At 42.8% G+C, this 24,816-nt stretch overlaps 1 protein-coding gene across 1 annotated transcript in view; it reads right to left on the bottom strand.

Annotated features, from left to right (window-relative positions):
• The window catches only part of CTNNA3 (catenin alpha 3), a 955,294-nt gene that overhangs the window by 757,006 nt on the left and 173,472 nt on the right, over positions 1–24,816 (bottom strand). Inside the window, exon 5 of the mRNA XM_056849344.1 lies at positions 4,987–5,250. Coding sequence (XP_056705322.1) covers positions 4,987–5,250 — 264 coding nt within the window. The remainder of the gene's footprint in view (positions 1–4,986; positions 5,251–24,816) is intronic.

Below are 24,816 nucleotides of genomic sequence, written 5' to 3'. Positions count from 1 at the left end.
CCAAGGATGACTGAAGAACTCCAGGAGGATCTCCACAAATTGAGTGAGCGGGCAACAATGGGGCACATGACTCTTGCAGTGGCAAAATTCCTGTCTATGACATTTTCATAGTATAATTATATTACTCATAACTATGTATTTTGTTTTCTTCTATATTTACTTATGACCAATTGGTATGTGAGCACAAAAATGATGAGAAAAAACATTGGGGAAGGCCTTGGCCTCTATGCCATATTGTTGGACCTCCAGAGGAACTGTTTAGCCACTATGTGAGACAGGATGCAGGACTAGATGGACCACTGGTCTGATCCAGGAGGGTCTTCTTATGATCTTATGGTTAACCTCTTGTGACAGGCAGGAGGCTGTCCTGTCCCTGAGAGGAAAAACAGCCATTCAGCTATTTTGACACCTGAACCTGTAGGAGTGCTGCTCAGCATCCAATCTCCTTCCAGAGTAGGGTTCCCAGACTCCAAATAGGGGCAGGGGATCCCCCTCTTTGGGGGCCCTCCCCCTGGTGCTATTCAGCCGGCCCGGGGAGGGGGGGACTGACACGCAGCAAACTGAGGCCTAGGCTTCTGTCACTGGCGAAATGGCGACTTCACTTTCAGAGCACTCTGAAAGTGATGTCATCGCGTCACCGACACCCATGTGTATGCTCTGGTATTTGGGCAAAACTCTATGGTAAAAACAGCTTCTACTACAGAGTTTTTGCCCAAATACCAGTGCATCCCCACAGCACCAGCAATGTGATGTTGTCGCTACCAGTGCACGCTGGAAGTGATGTCACTGTGTCATCAAGGACAGAGGGCTGGGCCTCAGTTTACTGCCAGTACATCCCGTCCCACCCCCTGCCAGTTGCCAGGGGGTACCTGGAGGAGGAGTGCAGAGAGGAGAGGGGAATTGTCTCAGCAAGGAAGCAGACAATTTGGTGTGTACCTCCGCCTGCTAGTGTTGTAGAGTGGCTTAACTCTATTTCTGGGAGAGGATAGAGTTATAAGGCCTAGCATTGAGCAGACCTGGTAACTACATACTTCAAGGAGAATTCACCATATAACCTGTACATCAATAAATCTTCTTTGTTGTTTTATTAAGACTCCTGCTTCAGTGATCTCTGTACTCTTCTTGCTCAATACAAAACTTTATTGATTTATTGATTTGTTTGTTTGTATGTATCCCACCCTTTCCTGGCTGAGGTCAGGCTCATGGCCGTTAACACCAAATTCAGTATTTAAACCATATTACCTATAGAAAAGGGCAAGAGTCCAGTAGCACCTTAAAGACTAACAAAAATATTTTCTGGTAGGGTATGAGCTTTTGTGAGCCACAGCTCACGAAAGCTCATCCCCTACCAGAAAATATTTTTGTTAGTCTTTAAGGTGCTACTGGACTCTTGCCCTTTTCTACTACTGCAGACAGACTAACACGGCTACCCACTGTGAATTACCTATTACATATAATTTTCTTTAAATTATACTAAAACCCTCTATTTAAAAAACAACTTACCTCACAGCAGCAACCCAAAGCCTTTACACCTGCTACCCTAAGATCATCTTGTAACTGAGGGAAAGGTTTACGTCTCAAAACCAACCAGGCTCCCCAAATTCATCAGAGAGGCAGTGTGGGTCCCCCTCTGTTTCATGAAGGGGCCTGTCACATCCCTTCTTTCCCCACCAACATGCCAGGCATTTGGTCAAAGTTGGGCCCTTTGAAGCTGCAATTAATATGTTTACAAACAGCAGTTGATCAGTGACTGTGTCCCTCATCGTCACAGCTAGTTTTTCATTTGGATACAGATGTGCATCTCCACCATTTCAAATGTTAACTACATTTGCACTTTAAGGTGAGTTCAGAAGCTAGTTTGAATAGTCTAGGTGCTCTTCTCACTCCAGGAGTATGCAGCCTCTAATGTCTTTTTTTGTGTGTGCTATTGTTAGAAGACATGTAGGGTCTCCCACAAAACATTCCACTGCCTTGAGACACAAAGAAATCCATGGCAGAAAGAACCGCAAGGCCTCCACGTCAATCCTCTGACTAGGAAGCCCTTCCAGGCTTCTTGGTAGAAATGCAGACTTGGGGTTGCCTGTGACTTATCAGCAGACATCCACACAAACTTAGAATTTTTTTGCTTTCCTTCAAGTGTCTCTGGGTTAAGACTCTGCAACAGAAGCAGGTTCTGAGCCCTGGCTTAAATTATACAAATGTGTGTAAAAATAACAAAGGAAGGTGATAACATGCAATTATCTTTGCTGAATCTAGAGCAAGTTTGAGCATTAGATCTATGCAGTGCATTTCACAAATGGCTTGTTATGGAAAGCAGCTCTAACTTCTTGCAGTGCAAGAGTGTGGGGGGGTGAACCACGGCATCCAGGTCAGCACAGCTGAGAAGCCTTCTTAGAGGCTTCCTGGATGCCACGGGGTGGGGGTGGGGAAACCCTTTTTTCCAAAATAAAAACAGGGGGGAAAGGCTTTTATCCCATAGGGGAAAACAGGCCTGCACCACCTAAAAGTGGACCTGCTCCACCTAAAAAGGTGGCAAAGGACCACTGCCATCCCAGGAGGTGTTCCTGGGGTAAAAGGGGGTTCGAAGCTGCCTAAAGGCAGCTCAACCCCCCGGAACGCCCCGGGAACACCTCCCAGGATGCCGGCACGGGGACTTGCGCCAGAAGAATGCTGGTGGGAGGCCATGCCAGTGTTCGAGGGCCACGCTGATGCCGTGGTCCAGGGGGGCTGGCAAATGTGCCCAAATGTTGGTGTCTATGCCAGTTTGCACAGTGCAGGTGGCATGAATGCCGGCGTAGGGGTCATGCTGGCTCCTAAGTACATCCCCCCCTTCAGGAATGCACTGTAAGAGTACATTTGGATTTAAAAACGAGGAGGGGAAGCATCCCACATTATAAACCAGAAGCCCCCTGGTGCAGTTGGGCTCTCCATGAGACGACTAACTCAAATCACATATAATTCACAGTGGGTAGCCGTGTTAGTCTGTCTGCAGTAGTAGAAAAGGGCAAGAGTCCAGTAGCACCTTAAAGACTAACAAAAATATTTTCTGGTAGGGTATGAGCTTTCGTGAGCCACAGCTCACTTCTTCAGATACCTGAAAGCTCATACCCTACCAGAAAATATTTTTTTTAGTCTTTAAGGTGCTACTGGACTCTTGCCCCTATCAAATCACATATGTTGCAAACACCTGAAAACACTTCTGAAGGCTCACCTTTCCTTGAATGGATGAACTGTTGCAGAACAACTGGCCACCTACCTTAATGGGATTTATAAAGTGCAGTAATTGCATCTGCCGCATTACATCTCTTTTAATCATCACCCAGCTCCATAGCATTCTTAAATTCCTGTCAAGTCTACAGCTTCAAGTTCATCTCAGATTTTCCCCATCTAAAAATTCCACCTTACTATGAATGAACGATATGCAGAAAGGCTTCCAGGCAGCGCTCGTTGAGTAAGCTTTTTCATACATTTCCACACTATAAACATTTAATGAGGCTGGCTCCCAACAGACTGTTTACTGCATCCATTTATTTCATAGCGCTTGAAGAGAGACGGAGCAAAGGTTATTTGAGGTCTTTATCCAGTGCCATTCCCCCGCCCCAATAAATAATGAAAAATGAAACCATTTCATTTGTTGAGCATTCTTAAAAGGTTAAATACGCAATACATTTTGTTTTATCTAACTCACTCAGCCATAGTTACCATGTGTGCTATGCGCATAAAAGATAGAGAAGCCTACAAACAAAAGACATCTAACGATTCAGTTCAAAGCTTGGAGGATTCAAACCACTTGCTGAGTATGTTGTACGCATGCATGGGGGTGGAATAAGTTCCTTCTCCCAGGATCCATCCTGGTGCCCCTTCAAAAGTCCCCTGTTTATCAGGAGTGGTCCTCTGGAGTGGCACCCCATGAAGCAATAGGAGTTGCTATCAGAAAGAAGTTAAGCCCCTCCCCTACGCACAAGCGCTTCCTACTCATGTGCGATGGAACTAGACCCAATCCCCAAAATCTGAACTTATATTTATAAAACGTAAAAACAAATTTAACAATACCTATGTAACTCAGAGAAATATATGCACAGAAGCCCAGTTTGTGAAGTCTTTCCTGGGTTTTTCTAAGGAGCAAGAATTGCTTGACTCATGTCTCTGTTTTTTATGACTTTTGTGTGGAGGGCCTCCTTCCCACATTGCATGTGCTCACTCCTCTGTCATCCAAAGAGGATCATGCCTTAGTATGTCTTTGAAACAGCCCACCATTTTCCCCTCGGAGATTTTCAAAAAGCCTAATTAATGATCAAATCTGTTCACTCACATGCTGGGTAGTTGAACCAAAGAACAATAATGAACTCCTATAATATCTAGCTATCCAAAAAGTACAGTTCTAAAAATATTTGTTCTTATTAAAATGTTAATTTAAATTTGAACAAAGACCTATGTTCTCAACTGCTGGTTGTGTAATGGTAATCCAATGGTAGGAGAGCCAACTGATCTGGGAGTTGGTGGGTCCCTGGTTTCAGGATGAAGTTGCATTTCCCCAAGGATGATGTATCCAGACTGCAGCATTCCTTGCCATGGAGTTGCTTGAGAATCCTAGGGTGCTCATTGTGGTTTGGAACACAATTTACCATCTTACGCTAGTACAGCAGCTGTGCCATGACAGCAATTTTTTTGCCTCCAGCTATGGCAATGCACTTTATGTGCATAACCTCAGTAGGGTTATGTCAAACTTCCAGGAAATACCATGCATACATCAACACCCTGGCTTGCAAACACACAAATATATACTGGCACAAATTCCAGTCTCCCATATCAGCAAATGATGGAGGTTGGAGGAATTTTTGAGAATCTGGCCAGGAAAACTGACCACATAGGTCAACACAATTTGGGCTTCTGGTGTGACACTTCCTACAAGCGCTACTGTCATATAATTTTTTTTAAAAGCAAGTCATGTTACCGTGTATGCTGTAATGCTATATATTCACCTACCTCGAGTTCATCAAGGGCACTTCCGAGCATGGCTGATGGTGATACCGGCTGAACCTTTTGATTACTAATTCCTTGCGAAGCATTCGAAAGGACATTCAGAGCATTCTGCAATTCATTGCAAACCGAGTCCTTGCTGGCTACGAGAGACGTTACGTCCAAATGTTCCAAACAAGCAGAACAAATTGAATGAAGAAGAGATGAATTTTCCTTCAGAGAAGCACGTGCTGCTGCAATGTCATCTCGCTGATAGTTTGATTTTAAATCCTGTCAGGAAAAGCACAAATGTGTGTGTGTGGGGGGGAGGTATTCCTTATTTAAAAAAAAAAAAAAAACCTTGAAAATTGACAAGTAATGTAGCAACAAATTATTTCAATCTGTTCTGTATCCACTGAAGAAAAGAAAAGAAACAGATACATTCAACAATGATTGATTCGCTGTGTTTTCTCTCTAGCGCACTTCCTTGCTCGTTTATAAAATGCCTTGGGTGAAAAGGGAAAGAAATGAATTCTAGGTAAGAGGGGGGAAAGACTGGTTAAGAAAGCATTCTGAGTAATTTGATTGGCCATCAAAGCACAAAAACTGTTTTGCTGGACCACATGAAATCCAGCAAGACCAGCAGCTGCCCAGATGCCCCTAAGAAACTGATAATAAACAAGCTATGACAGAGAAAAAAATCTTCTATTATTTGAACCCATTATGTGCAATCAGTTAGTACAGTACGGATGCAACTCCTCTCCCCACCATTCCTCTCAATAGCAAATTCCCTCTCCAATGTTCTTAACTGCTGCTAAGGGGAATATCAATACCAAACTCAACCACAGTTTACTAATCAAGTTTCCCATTTTACCAACAAGAAATTATAGCTGACGGTTCAGTTCAGATCCAATGAGTATTTAATAAGGATTGCCGTGCATATTTTATGTTTTATTTAAAATACTTTTATATTTTATTTAAAATAAACCCTGACATATATTATGTGCTTCTCTACACACCAAGTGCCCCTTTCCCTAATGGTTGTTTGGGTTATTTTCAGTTTCTGTCCCTTGGCTGGGATCAGTCAAATAATTTGGTGTTGCTGAGGTCCTTCGGCCTATCCTATCATGGTAGCAGGGGGGAAATGTGTCAAGCCAAGGACGGGAGGCCAGTTCTAGAAAAAAGTTCTAGAAAAAAGTTCTAGAATACCATTTCTAGAAAAACGTTTGGCTGGAGCAGGGTCAACGTATTTGCACAATGCTATAGTTGTAGAATCTCTAATGTATGCTTGTGGATAACATATCCAGTGGAGTCCCGCAAAGCGCTTTTTAACAAATTAATGCAAGAACACATTCAAGGAAAGACCTGGGATGTGATTAGGGGCCACCTGCAGGAGAGGAGTGGTCTCAAATGTAACGTAACCATCCATGGGCTTCTTCAGAGGGTGACAAAGCCCTGATGTCCATCTAGTTGGTTTCAAGTGAAAGCTAAGAATGAGTAGGTATGGAGTGAGTTCATAGCTGATATGAGATTTGAATCATATTCTCCCTATGCAGATCAACAACAACAAAACTGCAACAGAGTACCACACTGGGCTAAGGCAGAGTTTGCAACAACAACAAAAAATTAAGGCCATTTATGCAGGGTCGATTCTGCTCTGCTCCTCACTCAATGCTGATTTTTTAAATCCAACCTTTAAAATGTTTATTCACAGTCCCAATGCAAGAGGAGAAAGTCCAACAAGTTCCACCCCCCACACACTTGTCTGCTCCTTCGTTCCTTCGTTTGCATAGCCATTAGCAATAGTTGTTTGCATAGCTAAGCCACGGCTGGGATTCTGCATGCTTTCTTCAGTGAATGCTTCGATACAGAGGCGGAGCAAATACAAAAGGTCGCATTAAAGGGGCTCTTAAGAAATGCGAAGCAGGTACGTGCCGGCTTCGCAGTAATGTCTGGAATGACGGTTCAGCGTGAAGAAATTCAAAAAATATGCGGGGCACTTCAGCCTGGAATGTGCTAATTACCAAGCATAAACAGTGTAAGAGTTAAAAAAGTGGAAAGGAGAAAAAAATTAACATCAATGTACTTTGATATCTGATATCTCACAAGAAGACCTCACAGTATCTTAGATGCTGAGGTGGGTTGCCAAGGCAATCCTAAACAAAGGATCACTGTCCCATAAAAATCAGATGGGATGTTGCCCAATGCTACATGTGAAGGGGGAAGCACAGGGCTTAATGTTCCTTCTGGTAAACAGGACAATTAATAAATCATTTTAAAATATGCATGTGTCTAGGGATGGGTTGTAGCCAATGTGGCATATAATTGCTGCTCAGTTATATACTGCCTGCGCAGTGTAGTAGTTAGAGTGTTGGACTAGGATTTGGAAGAGCCAGGTTCAAATCTCACTCTGCCATGGATGCTCATTAAGTCGCCTTGGGCCAGTCACTTTCAACTAAGCCTACCTCACAGAATTGTTGCAGGGAGGGATATAATGGAGGAGGAATACTTTGGGTCCCCACTGGGGAGAAAAGCAGGGCATAAATATCTAAATAAATCAGTGACAGTTGATGTTTATTTTCCCCAATTTAATATAAATGTAACAGCATTGGGGCAATGAGACGTGGTAGCAATTCCAGCAACATAGTTTTTATATCCATTCCCAAACTGAAACACTTTTAAAGTATATCCTTTATAGCCGTATTAACCTTTAAAAACATGAAGATTTTGAGCTTCAATGCCAGCAAGTTTCTTCCTAATTATGCTCTGTGAGAATCCCAACACCCTGATAGCCACTAGGATGCCATGCTTCAGTTGGTGAAATATTAGAGACCTGACTTTTCATTTCCCAGCACACTCACCACTGCCTCCTCCTCATACACACACCTGCGCACATATTGGTAATACTTGTACAGAAGTCAGAAAGAAGAACGGATTGTCTATCAGCCCTTTTTTCCCAGTGATCATGCTATTCTTCTTAATATCATTTGTTGTTTGAGTTCTGGCTTGTTCTCAAAGACTTTCGATTTAAGTTTTTTTTTTTTTTTTTAAAAAATCAGATTAACAGCCTCTTAAAGAATTGCCTTTCTTTATATTTTCCACTGAGTGTTTTTGTTGGTTCCTCACTTCACTCTACAATAAAGCAGCTCCAAATGTCTAGGTTTAAAATTTCTCCTTCTCTTGGTACTAGGGTTCCCAACTGCCCAGTAATGGTGGGCAATTGCCCGCCAACTCACCGGGCTTCCAGCCACCCCTCAGCTGAATTCCTAGTGCATCCCGCTCACATGTGAATCGCTGCCCCTCTGCCCCACAGAGATTAAGCTCCTGCCAGAGGCCAGGTAGGACCTGGCAACCCTACTTGGTACCCAGTTTAGTTCAGACCAGCTGATTTTAAGGTCAAGGGGCACATGAAATGGTCAAGGAAACACAAACAAAAATCCATGCAAGTAGTGTTGTCAACCTCCACATGTGACCTGGAGTTCTCCCAGAATTATGATTGATATCTAGACTACAGAGACCAGTTCCCCTGGAGGAAATGGCAGCTTTGGATGGCAGATGGTGTGGCATCACATCCCTACTGAGAATCCTGCCCTACCTAAGCTCCACCTTCCCCAGGCACCCCTCTCAAGTCTCCATGAATTTTCCAAGCCAGAGCTGGCAAATGTAGACCTTACCCACACATATCTGTATAACACTTCCAAGATGGGTCAAATTATTAATTAGTTATTGACCATTTGACTATTAGCTGTCTTATCTAGCATCTATGTCAAGTTTATGTTATGATTACATCTAAAGACATCCTAAGAACATGACACTGGCCCTGTGCAGAAACTCATCCACATGTTGACACATGAGAGCCAGTGTAGTGTAGTGGTTAAGAGCATTGGACTAGTATCTTGGAGACCCGGGTTCAAATCCCCACTTGTGAAATGGATGCTCACTGGGTGACCTTGGGCCAGTCACATGCTCTCACCCTAGCCTACCTTACAAGGTTGTTGCAAAGATAAAATGGTGCAGAGGAGAACAATGTAAGCCGTTTTTTTGTTCCCATTGGGGAGAACAACGGGGTATAATGAATTAAATAAATGATTTAAATAAATAAAATAAACGTTGGCTCGCTGTGTGTGGAGGAAGAGTGGGCACAAGCATGGTAGCCCCGCCTCCAGCCTCTGAGCAATCATTGTGCAAACATGCCCCCTCCCCATGTTCATAAAGCATCATCACTGTTCATGGGGAAAGTGAATAAACGTAGGCACTTCCTCCATGTGTTTGCACCCCCATGTAGAAACTCAGCAATCGGGGGGGGGGGGGGGCAGGACCAGCAAGCTTGTGCCCTCTCTCTCCCTGCACAGTGAGTGAACATGCGGACGGGTCATCAGCATGGGGCTATATTGCGCCCTGATCAGATTCCCTCCCAGCATGGCTGGCGCCAGATCCGGTGACTTGCTGAAGGCGTTTTCTTCACTGCTCCAGTCTCTCCAGATGCAGTGCTTTATATTTCCCCATGGGAGAGAATGGAAATTGTTCACTTTATGAGAGAAAACAAAAGAGAGCTCTTGAGCACCCAGTGGGATGGCGGTTAAATGTGATCCTTGATGACCCTGAAATCCCAGCAATTGAGAACCAAGCCTCTTCCTGTGAGCAGAAGCTTATACTGAGTTCTGTCTCTTGGTCATACTAGACAATGCTGGGAGCTGACTTCTTCCTATATAGAAAATTATATAACAGTTAACTTAAAAAAAAAAGTTCAGAAAAAGGCATTGTGACGTCCATCCTTAGAAACAGGAATATAGTTTGTTCTCAAATGCTGGGCCCCTATGACAGAAGGCAAGATTCCAAAAATGTTTTGGCTAGTTTTTGCCTCAGCAACAGCAGTGGAATTTAGGGTTGCATATTCTGGGTTGGGAAAATCCTGGAGATTCTGGGGGTTGAGCTAGGGGGGTTGAGGAGGGGAGGGACTCTAGAGGGGTCTAGTGGCATAGACTCCACCTTCCAAAAGCAGCCATTTCCTCCAGGGAATATCTCTGTGGTCTGGAGATGAGTGGTAATTCTGGGAGATTTCCAGGCCCCACCTGGAGGTTGGCAACCCTAGACTAATATAACTTCCTGCCCTTAGTTACACGTGGGTAAGCTGTTCATAGTATAAAGCTAACATCCAGCCATCTTCTGAAAAATATACATGAAATTAGTCAACCCGAAGTCTGACTTTCAAGGACTGACAGAGGTACATTGAGATATTAGGCTTATGAAACCTGAGCACATATCTAAGTGACATATAGTACTGGATCTAAACACATGCTACGTTTTTCCTGGAGATTTCTTCAGGTCAGGTGGAAAGCTGTGTTGTGAAGTTACGTGCTTCCCAGGTGTCCATGGGCCTAATTCAGATCAGGACCATGGCCTAAGGAGAGTGGAGGCTTAGATTTCTCCCCATGCTATTTTCCAAACCTGAAATGGCCCCAAGGGACAGTATTTACCCCACTGAGGGCTGCAGGTATACTGATGAGCTACATGTTACACTTCCACAATAAAGCAAATATCACCCATCCGTTGAGCTGTTTCAGGTCACCACAATGGGGGGGGGGTGTCTAGGCCTCCTCTCTCCACAAACCATTGTCCCAATCCAAATCAAGCCTGCATGTACCTGAGAAACACAGAATTCCCCACCCCCACCTGGGGACATCCCCAGGAAAAACGTAATATGTAGTTAGGCTATAGCCTTTTTGGGATTAACATTTTGTTAATGTTGACAGGAGGCTATTTAAGAAAAATATATAAAATATTTAGCAAGAGGAAAATGCAAAAAACATATGTGAACGTAATATTTTCAAAATATGTGTTTTGTGTAACCAGCAAATATTTACAGTCTGTAACCCCATGAAGAAAAAAAATCTGAAGCCCTTGAGTTCTGTACTGAATGTTAATGCATTTGTATATGATAGATTTAATACAAGAACTGAGAATAAATGACTTTAAGCAGCTGCACTCTGGACCTATAAATCGCTCTTAGTACTACAAAATCTATATAGAGAAAGAACAGCTGTATAATTTACAACATCAGCATTTGTCAAGAAAAAGCTGCAAATACTGGTCCTTCCTTCCCAGCTTCAGAAGGCAGTTTCCTGTAAAAATTAGAAATAATCTTTGAAAAGGGCCTACTTGGATAAGTATATTTATTCAAATTTCAACTTGCTACTCTGGGGTTTAACGCACGGCCAATTTGTCTCGCTTTTGTGCCTTAATAGTAGCGAATCTCCGTGGTCCACACGCACGACCGTCCAAGTGCTGCGCATCGGACCCACCTTAGTAGCGAATTAAGGCAAAAAAAACCCGGGTTAAGCGATCCCTGTTTTCTAGCGATCTTTTCAGTGCTAAACCGTTACTTTTTTTTATTTCGCTACATTACTGGAACGCCGGCGTGCGTGTAATCACATGACTAGCCCGCTACTAACCTCCTTTCGTTCAAGGACACGCCCCTTACTGGTCTCCCTCACATAGGCGTAAACTTGGGGGGGGCTCAAGCCCTCGAGCCCCTCCCCGAACTTGCGAGGGGGGACTGAGCCCCCACCCCAAGGCAAATGGCAGCTGAAGCACAGTCCTGTCCTACCTTCCTTTTGTATAGGCTGACCCGTTTTTTGTCACATTTCCTGGCCGTCCCGTCTTTTTAATTAAAATGCCCATTTTGTCCTGTTTTGAATAAGCCCAGCCAGTTTTGTTGCCTCGCCCTCACAACACAGCTTTATTTACACTCGGAAGGAAAAGGCACAACTTTCCAGCTTTGGGTGGAAGCAAAACGTGGTCCGTCAATCTGATCAACGCGTTCCCATCCGCTGTGCTGTTGCAAGCCTCTGAAGTGGCACGCTGAAAAATGTACAAGGCTTTCCTTCTCCTCTCCTCTGGGCTGGCCACCTCGGGATCATCGCAGCTGGTTTCCGGGTGTGGGTGGAAGCAAAGAGGTGAAGTCGGGATGCACTAAAATGAATGACAGGCTAGCAGATTAGAAACAATGGGAGAGGATGCATAGCCTATTGAAGGAGCCTGGATTGCCAATTGCCTTGCATGAGCTCCATTGAAATACATTACAGCACAAACAGAGTTGCAAAGAAAATGTGGAATGGATTTTCCAGTACGATCTCTAAACCCAGAGCTCTGGGACTGGAATGACAGCCCATGGGACTAGCACAATCCATCCTGTCATCCACACCAGCTTCTACTAGTGAGTTCATTTGCAATGCCTGTAAACTTCTGAGGTATGCTAGCTTCACCAGATTGCCGGTTTTCTAACATCTCAGCAAAAAAATACCCACATCTTTTTTTCAGTAGCACCAACGCACCTCCCTCACTCTAGTATGCATTTCACTGCCCCACTCCAAAAAGCCATTTTATGCCTGAGAAGATCAATGCTTAACAGGTTGAGACGGTATACCGGAACGCTGGTGTTCCAAGAAAAAAAGGGGGAGAATCGGCCTTTGATTAGATAACCCCTCAGCCAATCCTTGGGCGATGTCACTCCCCTGCTATCCCGCACTGCGAACTATCCCACATTATATGGTTGGTTCAAACGCACGGGGAGCCTCCAGCAGCTACTTGTTTCAGACTTAATGTGGGATAGGCTGGCGTCATGCGTTTGATTATCCAGACTTAAATATTGTGGGATTAAAATATTGTGAGATAACAGAGGAGCGAACCAGGAACATTCTGCCCATGCGTTAATCCCCTTAGAATGCACCATCCTCTTTAACCCCCAGCAGATTTAAGAGAAATGCAAAGTGCACAAACATCAAAACCATTTTTAACATACAGTTTAAAATGCTTGAAATTCATTTACCTTATTATGCACTGCTGGAACTATGCTCTGCTAAAGTAAGAAAAGCTAAGTAATTTCACGCAGCCCCAAACCCCACAGGTAAGGCAGCTATTTGAGGGAACTTTAATTTCTCTCAGCCTCTTTCTCCATCCATTATTTTACCGACAGGCCTAAGACAAACATTTTGTACTCGTACTTCAGGCTGCTCAAAGTTTCAGAATTATGGCTTACCTCCAGATAATAAAGCACCTGCTCCAACCATATTTGAATTATTCAGACATTTGGTCAACCCACCCAAAACAGTTAGGTTCAGTTGAACAGATTTTGGTTACAAAATAATGTTAGTGTATTTAGCATTTTCTATGCAACAGATTGTTCAATAAATCACTCTTGGCCATGCAAGGGGTGACTACAGTTATGCTGGTTGACAGGGCTGATCGGCTATCACATAAAATTCTCTGGAGAGTTCTTATCCTAACACACACATATCCAAAAAACCCAGGATGCATTCAATGTCCTCAGAGGGAGTGCATACGATTGCGTGTTTAGCTGAAACTGGCAAGGGTATTTCTCATGAATGGGCAAAGAAAACAAACTGTGGTCATGTTAGTACTGCAAGTAAAGCCCATTTTAATTACCCAGCCTGTAATGGTGCATATCATGCCATTAGGGTTCTGAATAACAGATCTGCTGAACGGCACTGTAAACTGACATCACAGCATCAATGACCTCATTCACACTATGACGCTTGAGATATTGCTTGTTTACTCTGCGGAATGCAGTGTACTTCCTTTGCGTTCAGGCTTCCTACACATGCAGTCACATTAACGCATATTATGGATATTCTTAGACTGCAGACAATTCTGCTTGACATCTACTCCATTAGGTGACTCCACTGATATCTTGAGGCAAAGAAGAAAGCTGCTTGCTGCCTTCACTTAAAGGCAAACATCCTGCATTTGAAATCAAATGCCAGAAGTTCCATAAATGAAATTTCCCAAAGATTTCAAAATTCAGTTTTGAAGAATTACATTAAAACTTCAGGAATAACCTATCCATTCTTGGCTGGATACCCACAGGGTACAGTCAAGTTTACACAGGATCCTAAAGGGTGGTGTCACCGCCAACAAGGGGGGCAGGAGCTAGCCTTGGATAGCTCTACGGCTTGCTCCAATGGCTGCTGTAGAGCCAGACTCTTAAGTGCTGGGGCAGACTCACATAACTCCAGCCAGGCCTCACCCTCATAGGGCAAAAAGGGCTTCTGAAAGGCCCTTCCTAATTTTTCAAGTCTAGAATTTCTGCAATATTCTGCAACCTCCTGGCAGCTCCTCTGGCATCTCTGGAGAGTGGAACTTAGTGACCTTGGAGTCTGTTGGGAGGACAGGTCTTCTGGGGGCTTGGCTGCATACTGGGTGTAGGCTTGCCAGGCTCCGCAGCTCCACCGGCAGGAGCTTCGCAGGGCCGTGGCGTTAGCATGTGATGCGCGTCCGCGCCCGCTTACAAAGCACCTAGCGATCCCAGCCAAAACTCTATGGTTCCCACAGAGTTTTAACCGAGGGTGCTAGAATATCCGCATCACTTTCGGGTTTTCCCAAAAGTGACACATGTGCTGCATCTGTGCACGCGTGCATGCCCGCAGTGCCTGCTTGACCTCAGTTGGCCGGCGGGCAGCCCAGTGGATGAGCGATAGTTTACCCGCCACCACCGGGCAATTGGCAACCCTAACTGGGTGGGAAGGCTGGGCGACACTCACTGGGCTCAGGTGCAGAGGTTATGCTTCCCCCCTTCCCCCTAATCTGTTCATAGGGTTGCTTGCTCAAGCAGGCTATGGGGGGTTGTATCAGAGGCTGGGCTGGACAGTCCCTCATAGGTAGATGGGTGGGGACATGACATTGCAGAGAAGGTTTATGCTTTATGTCTGCAAAGGGGAATACGAGAAGCCATATTAGAGAACATCTAAATTGAGAATATTTCTCTCTCATGGTAATATGTGGAGAATATTATCGTTTATCATGCTTTTTATCATCAACAACCATTTTAAACTCCCCCCCCCCCGCAAATTTCATTCTAATTACAGAAATAACATGTCTTCCAGGGAGTTACAAGGTACTGCTGAAAAGCAAAATCACTCCCCAAAAAATCTATTCCTTGGTCAGATTTAGTGAGAAACTTTACCTTCCACTGATACTATGTGTAGCATTAGAACAACAGCCCATTCTCCAATGCAAAGCATCCTCAGCAGCGGATGCTTTGCAGTACAATGTCCAATCATTTTGAATAAATTCTCTTGTTTATGAGGTATTAGAGGGGTCTGACTCCCTTGGTGGGGAAAGCTGCAGCAGGGGAGGAAGTTTCATGGAGAAAGTGAGTGGCAGAAATATCCTCAATATTCTCTTTCAATATCCTCTTTCTCTCTGCAAAACTCACATGCAGGAACTATATAAACAAGAAGAGGCACTTGGGCTATCGTTCCATTAGATGGTGGTACCATAAAGTGTAGTTAGCCTGTTAGTGTATTGGACCATTTATATAGCCCACCTTTCTCCCAACACAGTCAAGATGCAACAGGGGAGTATTTGTTCAGGTGGGACCATGGATCGGTGGCAGAGCATCTACTTTGCATAGAGAAGGTCCCAGGTTCAAACCCCAGTATTTCCAGTTAAAAGGATCAGGTAGTAGGTGATGTGAAAGACCTTCACCTGAGACCCTGGAGAACCACTGGCAGTACTAGTCACCATAGCAGCCTTGGTAGACCAAAGCTCTAACTTGATGAAACACAGCTTCATCTACAAAAATCACTTAACTGTATCACTAAATAGATAAGCCAGAGCCTACATTTCAGTTTGACCTTAAGAGGTCAAGCACACGAAGTCAAAGCGACATTAGGAGGCAATTTTCACTCCAAATACATCTTGTTAGGCTGCTTCTTCCACCACCCACAGCATTTGCTTATTTACTCTGACAAGGCTCAACATGATAAAGAGACAAATACTCCCCAGTTATCTAGTAATTCCAGGCAATTGACAACAAATCACAACTAGTAATATTTTATTGCCGGGGAAAAGCCATTCTCAGGGAAAACCCAACCAAAAGTACTTTAGCCAATATAAAATAAATGTGATATCTTCTGTTGTTTGTTGGTAAATCTAGATTATGTACTGGCTTAAGTGCTTCTAAAGAGCCTCTTCCTTCTACTATTGAACTGGTAAAGTCTCATTAATATTAACTGCAGCCCAGACCTGGAAAGACCATAAATTAAACTGTACAATCTTCAGTAAATGGATTTGGAGCTAAAAATGAAGATTAAAGCTCACAAAAAACAGCTTTTTGCACCAAGAAGGAAAGCTGAACCATTTCTAAAATGCCTCCTAAAGCTCATAACTAAACAGCCTTCATAAACGATCCCAGTACAATACTTGCTTCTTCAATAAGACTTCGGAGGCATCAGCTTTCATGAGGTCAAATAATTATTTTGAAGAGGAAAGAGATTTGGAAAGTGAGCAATTCTTCCCGGGTGATTTATTCTTTTATTCATTTGATCGAGAAGATTTGTGTTAATTCTTTGTGTATATGTAATTTAAACATAATCTGAAATCACCCTGAAGTCATTACATTGCTTTATGTGCATGATCTTTTGCACACATAGTATGCCATTTCTGTTTCTATGGAAGTATCTATAGCCTTATTGAGGGGGTTGTATGAATAAAACCTAAGCCATTTTGCCCAACTCCTTTTGTGCATATTAGACTGAAAGAGATGTATTGAATCTCTTGAAATCCAAAATGCATGAAAAAGGCTGTGATTTTTATTCAGACAGAAACATGTGGATGATGTTTACCAGACAGACATGCATTGAAAGGAACTCTCATATCAGATTCTATCAACAAGGTGCTAGCAGTCAGACAATGTATGCTGGAGGAAACTGCTTAAAATTTCATATCAAAAGTGTTAGCATTAAAAGATTCCATAGAGATTCCTGTGCTAATTCTGAGAAACCCAATTCTATCTGTACTCCTACCTGGTCTGCTGCTGGCACCTTTTGTAAAGTGCTTACTTTAATACTTTAGGTAACTCTTGGATCAAAGCATTTTATTTATTTAAATATTTATACCCTGAATTTCCTTTGTGGCTCAAGGAGACTTACAAATACAAATTTCAAACAAAGAGAGTACAATAAAACCCCTAATATGATAAAACCCCAAATGTCTGCAGCTTACATCCCATTAAGAAGAAGAAGAGATGGTTTTTATATGCTGACTTTCGCTACCAATGAAGGAAGAATCAAACCGGCTTACAATCAACTTCCCCTCTCCACAACAGACACCCTGTGAGGTAGGTGGGGCTGAGATAGTTCAGAGAGAACTGTGACTAGCCTGTCACCCAACAGGCTTCATGTGGAGTAGTGGGAAAACAAACCCAGTTCACCGGATTAGCATCTGCTGCTCATGCGGGAAATCAAACCTAGTTCTCCAGATCAGAGTCCACTGCTCCAAACCACCGTTCTTAACCACTACACCACGCTGGTTCTCATTAAAAGTGCTAACAAATCAAATGGTCTTGTAGTGTCTTCTGAAGACTTCCAGAGTAGGGCTGTTGATTCGGTTCGGGCCGAACCGAAAAACAGCCGAATTGTCCCCGATTCAGCTGTTTTTCGGTTTGGACGAACCAAACTCAAAAAAGGCAAGAAACGGGGGAGCCGAATTTGCCGAATTTGGGGGTTTGGTGAATAAATTCGGCAGATTCGGGGGGGCCCCACACCTTCACGGGGCTTCCATGAAGGCGCGGGGAGGGGGCCCTTTAAACAGGTCTGCGCCTCCCAGATCTGTTGAAAGGGCCCCCTGCCAGCCCTGCCGGGAGTCCTGGCAGGGCTGGGGTGGGGTCTGGAAACCCTCTGCGCTCTCTTGCCAGAGAGCGCAAAGGGTCTTGCCAGCCCCCCACCAGCCCTGCCAGGACTCCCGGCAGGGCTGAGGGGTGTCTGGACACACTCTGCGCTGCCTGCGCAGACAGCGCAGAGGGTCTTGCCAGCCCCCCGCCGGCAGGGCTGGGGGGGCTTTAAATAGATCTGTGCCGGCTGGTGGGAAAATGATTTGGATGGGAGATTTTAATGGGGTAATGGTACCAAGATTGGATAGATCTACAAAGAAAAAAAAGAGTAAATATGAGGGTAAACTTCCAAGTATTTTTAATCATATAACAGATCAATGGGAAATGTTTGATATATGGAGATTAATGAATGGTAATAAAAAAGGGTATACTTTTTATTCATCAAGACATTGTTCCCACTCAAGGATAGATATGTTTTGGTTATCTAAAGATATTACAAGTTTATCTGAGGCTCCTGAAATTTTACCTAAGGTGTTTTCTGATCATAATGCGTTAATGTTAAGGATTAATATAGGTACAAAAAAAATAAATCTTGGGTGGTAAATGAATATTTACTCAAAAATAAGAAAATCGTGGACAAATTGAAAATAGATATACAAAACTATTTTTTAGAAAATATGGATAAAGGGATATCGGATGATATTGTATGGGACGCAGGTAAAGCAGTATTAAGGGGTTTATTGATACAACAAAATTCGAGATGGTATAGAGAGGGAGAAGGTAAAAAGAAGAAATTGTTAGAACAGATTAAACAAGAAGAGAATCTGTTGAGAAAAGTACAAACCAAATTGCTTAAAGAGGAACATAGAGATAAGATTAAAAATTTGCAATATCAATATGAATTTTTAATAAATGCGGAAATAGAAAAAAATTATGTACAATAGGCAGAAATATTTTGAACATGCAAATAAACCAGGTAAACTATTAGCTTGGCAACTTAAGAATAAAGAAAAGAACTTACCTATAATAAGAATAAAGAGAGATGGTAAAGTTACAATGGATAAATATAAAATTGTAGATACTTTTGTGGACTATTACTCAAATTTATATAGACAAGGAGAGGTTTCAGAAAAAGAAATAGAGACATATCTGAACCAATTAGAATGGACAGGAATTTCACAAGAACATAAAGAATTATTAGACGCTAATATAACTTTGGAGGAATTAAAAGCAGTAATAGGTAAAAGTAAGCTGAATAAAGCACCAGGAGCAGATGGTTTTACAACATTTTATTATAAAGTTTTTATGGAACAAATCTCTCCACATCTTTTAAAAGTGATGAATAATTGTTTGCAGAATGGATCTATTCCAAATACCTGGAAACATGCAAATATAGTGTTAATTCCTAAACCAAACTCAGACTTATTAGATGTTAAAAATTACAGACCAATTTCATTATTGAATAATGATTATAATTTTTTTGTAGCGATTCTGGCAAATAGATTGAAAAAAATACTGAGTCAGATTATTCATAATGATCAAGCAGGCTTCCTTCCCGGAAGGCTGATTAGCCAAAATGTTAGAGTAGTAATAGATCTTTTAGAATGTGCTGAATTTAGCACTATACCTTTGGCAATGATATTTTTGACGCAGAAAAAGCGTTTGATAATGTAAACTGGAAGTTTATGAAAAAAGTATTAGAATATATGGATTTTGGAAAGAAATTCCAATTAGCTATTGGAAAGATTTATACTCACCAATCTGCTAGATTGTTGATAAATGGGAATTTAACATCACAATTTGAAATACAAAAGGGCACCAGACAAGGTTGCCCTATATCACCACTATTGTTTATAATAACGTTAGAAGTTTTATTGAAAAAGATTAGAAATAATGTAAATATTATAGGATATAAGGTTGGGAGAAATCATTTTAAGCTTAAAGCATATGCAGATGATTTAGTTTGTTTTTTAACTAACCCTATTAGTCAGATTGCAGAATGGAAAAAAACGGTGGAGGTTTATGGAAAACTTGCAGGTTTTAAAATTAATAAAAACAAAACGAAAATATTGGTTAAAAATATGACACTCTTGCAGCAACAAGAATTATCAAAAAATACTGGTTTTACTGTAGAACAAAAAATAAAGTATTTGGGTATTTGGTTAGCTTCAAATAATTTTAATTTATTTAAAAATAATTATATAAAAACATGGTACCAAATTAATACAGACTTGAAACATTGGCAAAGAATACCTTTACCTTATGGGGTAGAATTTCAGTTGTTAAAATGATGGTTTTACCCAAAATGCTTTTTTATTTCAAAATTTACCAATAATTAAGGGGGTTAAAATATTTAAGATATGGAAAAAAGATATTTTAAATTTCTTGTGGAATAAAGGAAAACATAGAATAGCCTACAACAATTTGATTCAATTAAGAGAAACAGGTGGATTAGGCTTACCAGATTTAAAAACGTATTATGAAGCAGCATGCTTTGTATGGTTGAAATCTTGGATAATGTTAGAGGATATTGAATTATTAGAATTGGAAGGCTATAATTTACGTTTTGGATGGCATGCTTACTTATGGTACGAGAAAGAAAAAGTAAATAGAGATTTTAATATTCATTTTGTTAGAGCTGCATTGTTTAAAGTGTGGAAAAAGTATAGAAAGATATTAGAAAATAAAACTCCTGGATGGCTTAATCCAGTGGAAGCTTTTATGAGAAGAGGAATTCAGCTGAATTTAGAAATGGATATATATAGAAATATTAATTGGAAAGAAGGGACATGGATTCTAAAAAGTAGGGAAGAACTGGATATAAAGGATTGGTTTCTATACTATAAAATAAGAGATATATTTAATAAAGACAATCAAATTGGATTTCATAGAAATAAATCAGAATTAGAGAAAATACTAATAAAAGGAGATAAAGGACTGATAGGTAGAATGTATAAATTGTTAATGGAAATTAATTTGGAACAAGAAAGGGTTAAACCAATTATGATTAGATGGATGAAGGAGCTAGGTTTTAACATAGATTTGGAACTATGGGAAAAATTATGGAAAAAAGAATTTAAATTTACAATAACCAATGAAATTAGAGAAAATTTATATAAAATGTTTTATAGATGGCATATAACACCAGTGATGATCTCTAAAATAAACACAGACAGGGGACTGTGCTGGATATATGGTAAGGAAAGAGGTACATATATGCATGTATGGTGGTTTTGTAAAAAAATTAAAAAAATTTGGAAGAAAGTTTTGAAGGAAACGAATAATTTGATTAATTGTAGTGTGAAAAGAAAACCATTATTTTGCTTATTGGGAATACCACCAAAAAATATGAATGATGAAGATAGAACTGTCTGCCAGTATAGCTTTGCTGCTGCAACAATTGTGATAGCTAAAGTTTGGAAGCAAGTGAGTAAACCTTCAATTAATATCTGGAGAGAGAAGTTATGGATATATATGAGGATGGCCAAATTAACAGATTTCCTACATGGGAAAGACATGGAAAAGTTTAAACAAACTTGGTCAAAGGCCGCCTCATATTGGGATAAGATGGCAAAAATGGATTTTATGGTTATAATTAACGAGTTGTAGAAATCAGAGTAATTTTATACCTTTGTATTTTTAATAGTAAAATCTGATTAGACACCTGCTACGGAAGTCGGGTGAAGGGTCACTGTTATTGGTGGGTGGAGGGGGAAGGGGTATCTTCTTTTTTTGAATATAAGAACTTTGATATTTGAGATTGTAATAAGTAAGATATATGGATACTCCTCCGAGTTTGTATTATGTATTTTGTAATTTTTGTTACTTATTGATTTTTTTTCTTTTTTTGTTGCTGTTATATGTACTGTTTTCTGTTTGATATTTTTGTTGTTGTTGTTGTAAAAAAAATCTTAATAAAAATTTATAAAAAAATAAAAATACCACATGTTCTCTTTTGCTGTGCTGGTCATCTGAGACATACAACTGCAAAGCATTATTCCCTCAGTACAGAGCTTATGAGATTCAAACTGTGCCTGATGCACAACATTCAAGTCTGCTCATTATAGCACAGCTAGAGAGCCTTACTTGTATAGTTTATGTCCCAAACCGGGGCCCGCCCCAGCTTCAGGACTCCCCGAAATGACCCCACTCATTCCAGGAGCAGCCCCCAAGGGAGTAGGGAGTCCAGAAACTTCACCACGGGCAGTGGAGCCATCGCAAAGAACCCCGCCGTCAGACCCACGGGAGCCTTCCTGGCGACGTGCCCATGCCCTGGCGGCAGGGAAGGAAGAGGCCAGGGAGGCGCCGCCAGCCAGGCCACCAACTCAGCCCAACTTGGAAGAGTCAGGAGCCAGGGACAGTGGGGCGGGGAGGAAGAGAGCAGTGGCAGCCAGCCCCCGCCAGAGCCACCCAGCTGGGATAGCCGCGGGGGAGGAGGAAAGCTTGCGGCATGCAGGCAGGGCAGGACGGAGCTGCCTGAAGAACAGCTGAGCCACAGCAAGAGCAGCAGGGGTGGGGGAAAGAGCACCAACACCTGCAGAAGGCCTTTTGTGGACTCGGGAGTGGGTGGAACTGGGGACGAGGGGCGGGACAGGGAAACAAGGGTGGGGATTTAAACTTCAGAGTTGTGGGGACTGAAGAGGAGAGGATGGGGTGTCTGGAGCTGTAATGATGGAGGCTCAGACTTCCCCGGGAGTGGAGGGGATAGCTCTCCCCTTTGATTCTGACTCTGAGGCCGGGGAAGCAACAGAGGAACCTGGGGGAGCGACGGTGTTGGACCCCGGGCTAAGAGTGGAAGGGCAAGGCCTTGCTAGGCACTCTCCCTGGAGTGTTCTCTAAAATACCCGGTCATACCACGTGAGTCAAACATGCCATCTATACCCCTCAGGGGCAAGTAGCCCAAGCCCCATGGAGACCAGTGCCCCGTAAACGGTGGGAGGCCATTCAACAGGAAGTCCAGAAAATGCTAGAATTAGGAGTCATAGAGCCATCGTGGAGTGTGTGGCGTAGCTTAGTAGTATTGGTACCCAAGGCAGATGGGTCTATCAGATTCTGCATAGATTATCGGGCTGTTAACAAAATTACACAATTTGATGTGTACCCGATGGCGCGGGCCAACATACTTATAGATCAACTGGGCTCAGGATCCGGTCTTGCGCAATCCAGATTTCAACAGGCCATTTACCATCTATACTGATGCCCCCACTATAGGGTTGGGGGCTGTCCTGGCCCAAGAATACCAAGTTCATGAACATCCAGTATTGTTCCTCAGTCGGAGGTTACAGCCGGCCGAACAGCATTATGCTACAGTAGAAAAAGAAGCACTCTGGGTAAAGTGGGCTGTCGGGGCACTCCAATACTATCTGGCTAATAACCCCTTTACTTTGGTGACTGACCACGAGCCATTACTCTGGATGTCACGAATGAAAGAACATAACGCCTGGATCCAAAGATGGTACCTGTCTTTGCTTCCCTTTAGATTCAAGGTACACCACCGATTAGGGAAGCAACATGTGATGGCCAATTACATGTTTGTAATCTTTGAGTCCCCAGATGGTGGGGTCCTGGCTATATGGGGGGGGGGATGTGGACTCCCCAAAATGACCCCACTCACCCCAGGAGCAACCCCCGAGGGAGCAGGAAGTCTGGAAACTTCACCGCAGGTGGCAGCACTGTCACGAAAAGCCCCACCGTCAGGCCCACGAGCCGCAGAAGCTGTCCACTTTGTTTTCCATGGACAGTTGAAGTCACGTCCTATGCTGTGTTCAGTTATACAAACTCAAGCTGACACTAGTTTCTTTTTGGAAGTATGCTGTCATGCTTAGAAATTTGACCCTAGAAAAAGTAATTTGTTTCCTTTAACACTTTAAAGCATACATGATAAAATCCAATTTTAACTCCATTAAAGTAACCCCCCAACGCACATTATTAAAACTATTAAAATCAGAGTTAAAATATATACAAAATATAAAAACAGCAATTACAAATTGGTTAGGAAGGAGGGATCAGTGAGGGAATGCCAAATGAAACAAACAAAAAGTCTTTATGACATTGAGCTCTACTTCCCCTTGACAGCTGAGTCAGGTGGGGCTGCAGAAGTCCTGAACAGGTGCCTGGAGAAGGTAATGGGATGGCTGAGAGCCAATAAACTGAAGCTCAATACAAGACTGAGGTGTGGCTGGAAGAAGAAGAAGGAGAAGAAGAGCTGGTTTTTATATGCCGACTTTCTCTACCACTTAAGGAAGAATCAAACAGGCTTACGATCCCCTTCCCCTCCCCACAACGGACACCCTGTGAGGTAGGTGGGGCTGAGAGAGCCCTAAGAGAGCTGTGACTAGCCCAAGGTTACCCAGCTGGCTTCATGTGGAGGAGTGGGGAAATAAATCCAGTTCACCAGATTAGAATCCACCGCTCACGGGGAGGAGTGGGGAATCAAACCCGGTTCTCCAGACTGATTAGTCAGCCTGTCCTGGAGGGGGCTGCACTCTCCCTGAAAGAACAGGTTTGTAGCTTGGGGAGTACTGCCAGATCCTGGCCTGCAGTTGGAAGCCCAGATTTCCTCTGTGGCAAGTAGTGCCTTTTACTGGCTTTGGCTGATAAGCCAGCTATGGCTGTTCCTTGACTCGCATGACCTAGTCACAGTCAGATTACTGTAATGTGCCTTACCTGGGGCTGGATTTGAAAAGGGTCTGGAAACTCTAGCTTGTGCAAAATGCACCAGCCAGGCTGAAAGGTACAGGGGCAAGGTACAGGGATTGTATCACTTCAGTGCTGAAAGATCTGCACTGGCTGTCCATTTGTTTCCAGGCACAATTCAAAATGGTGATTCTTACCGTTAAATCCTAATGGCTTGGGGGCAGAGCACGTGAAGGACTGCCTCTTCCCATATTAGGGTTGCCTGCTCCGCGTGGGAAAGTACTTGGAGATATTGGAGGTAGAGCCTGAGGAGATCGGGGTTTGGGAAGAGGAGGGACTTCAATGGGGTATCACGCCATACAGTCCACCTTCCAACGTGACAATTTTCTCTAGGTGAACTGATCTCTGGCACCTAGAGATCAGTTGTAATCCCAGGAGATCTCCAGCTACCACTTGGAGACTGGAAACCCTATCCCATATTGTCCAGCTCACCAGTTATAGCCTGCCTCACAAGCCCTGCTCCCTGTGCCCCCACCTTCAGAGGTGAGGCCGGCGGCAACCAGAGATGGTGTTCTTGGTAGTGGCACCTC

The sequence above is a fragment of the Euleptes europaea genome, chromosome 5, assembly GCF_029931775.1.
Source record: "Euleptes europaea isolate rEulEur1 chromosome 5, rEulEur1.hap1, whole genome shotgun sequence".
Classification (NCBI taxonomy): domain Eukaryota; kingdom Metazoa; phylum Chordata; class Lepidosauria; order Squamata; family Sphaerodactylidae; genus Euleptes; species Euleptes europaea.
Note: the sequence above shows the minus strand (reverse complement) of the source record. Positions and strands in the feature narration are given on the sequence as shown.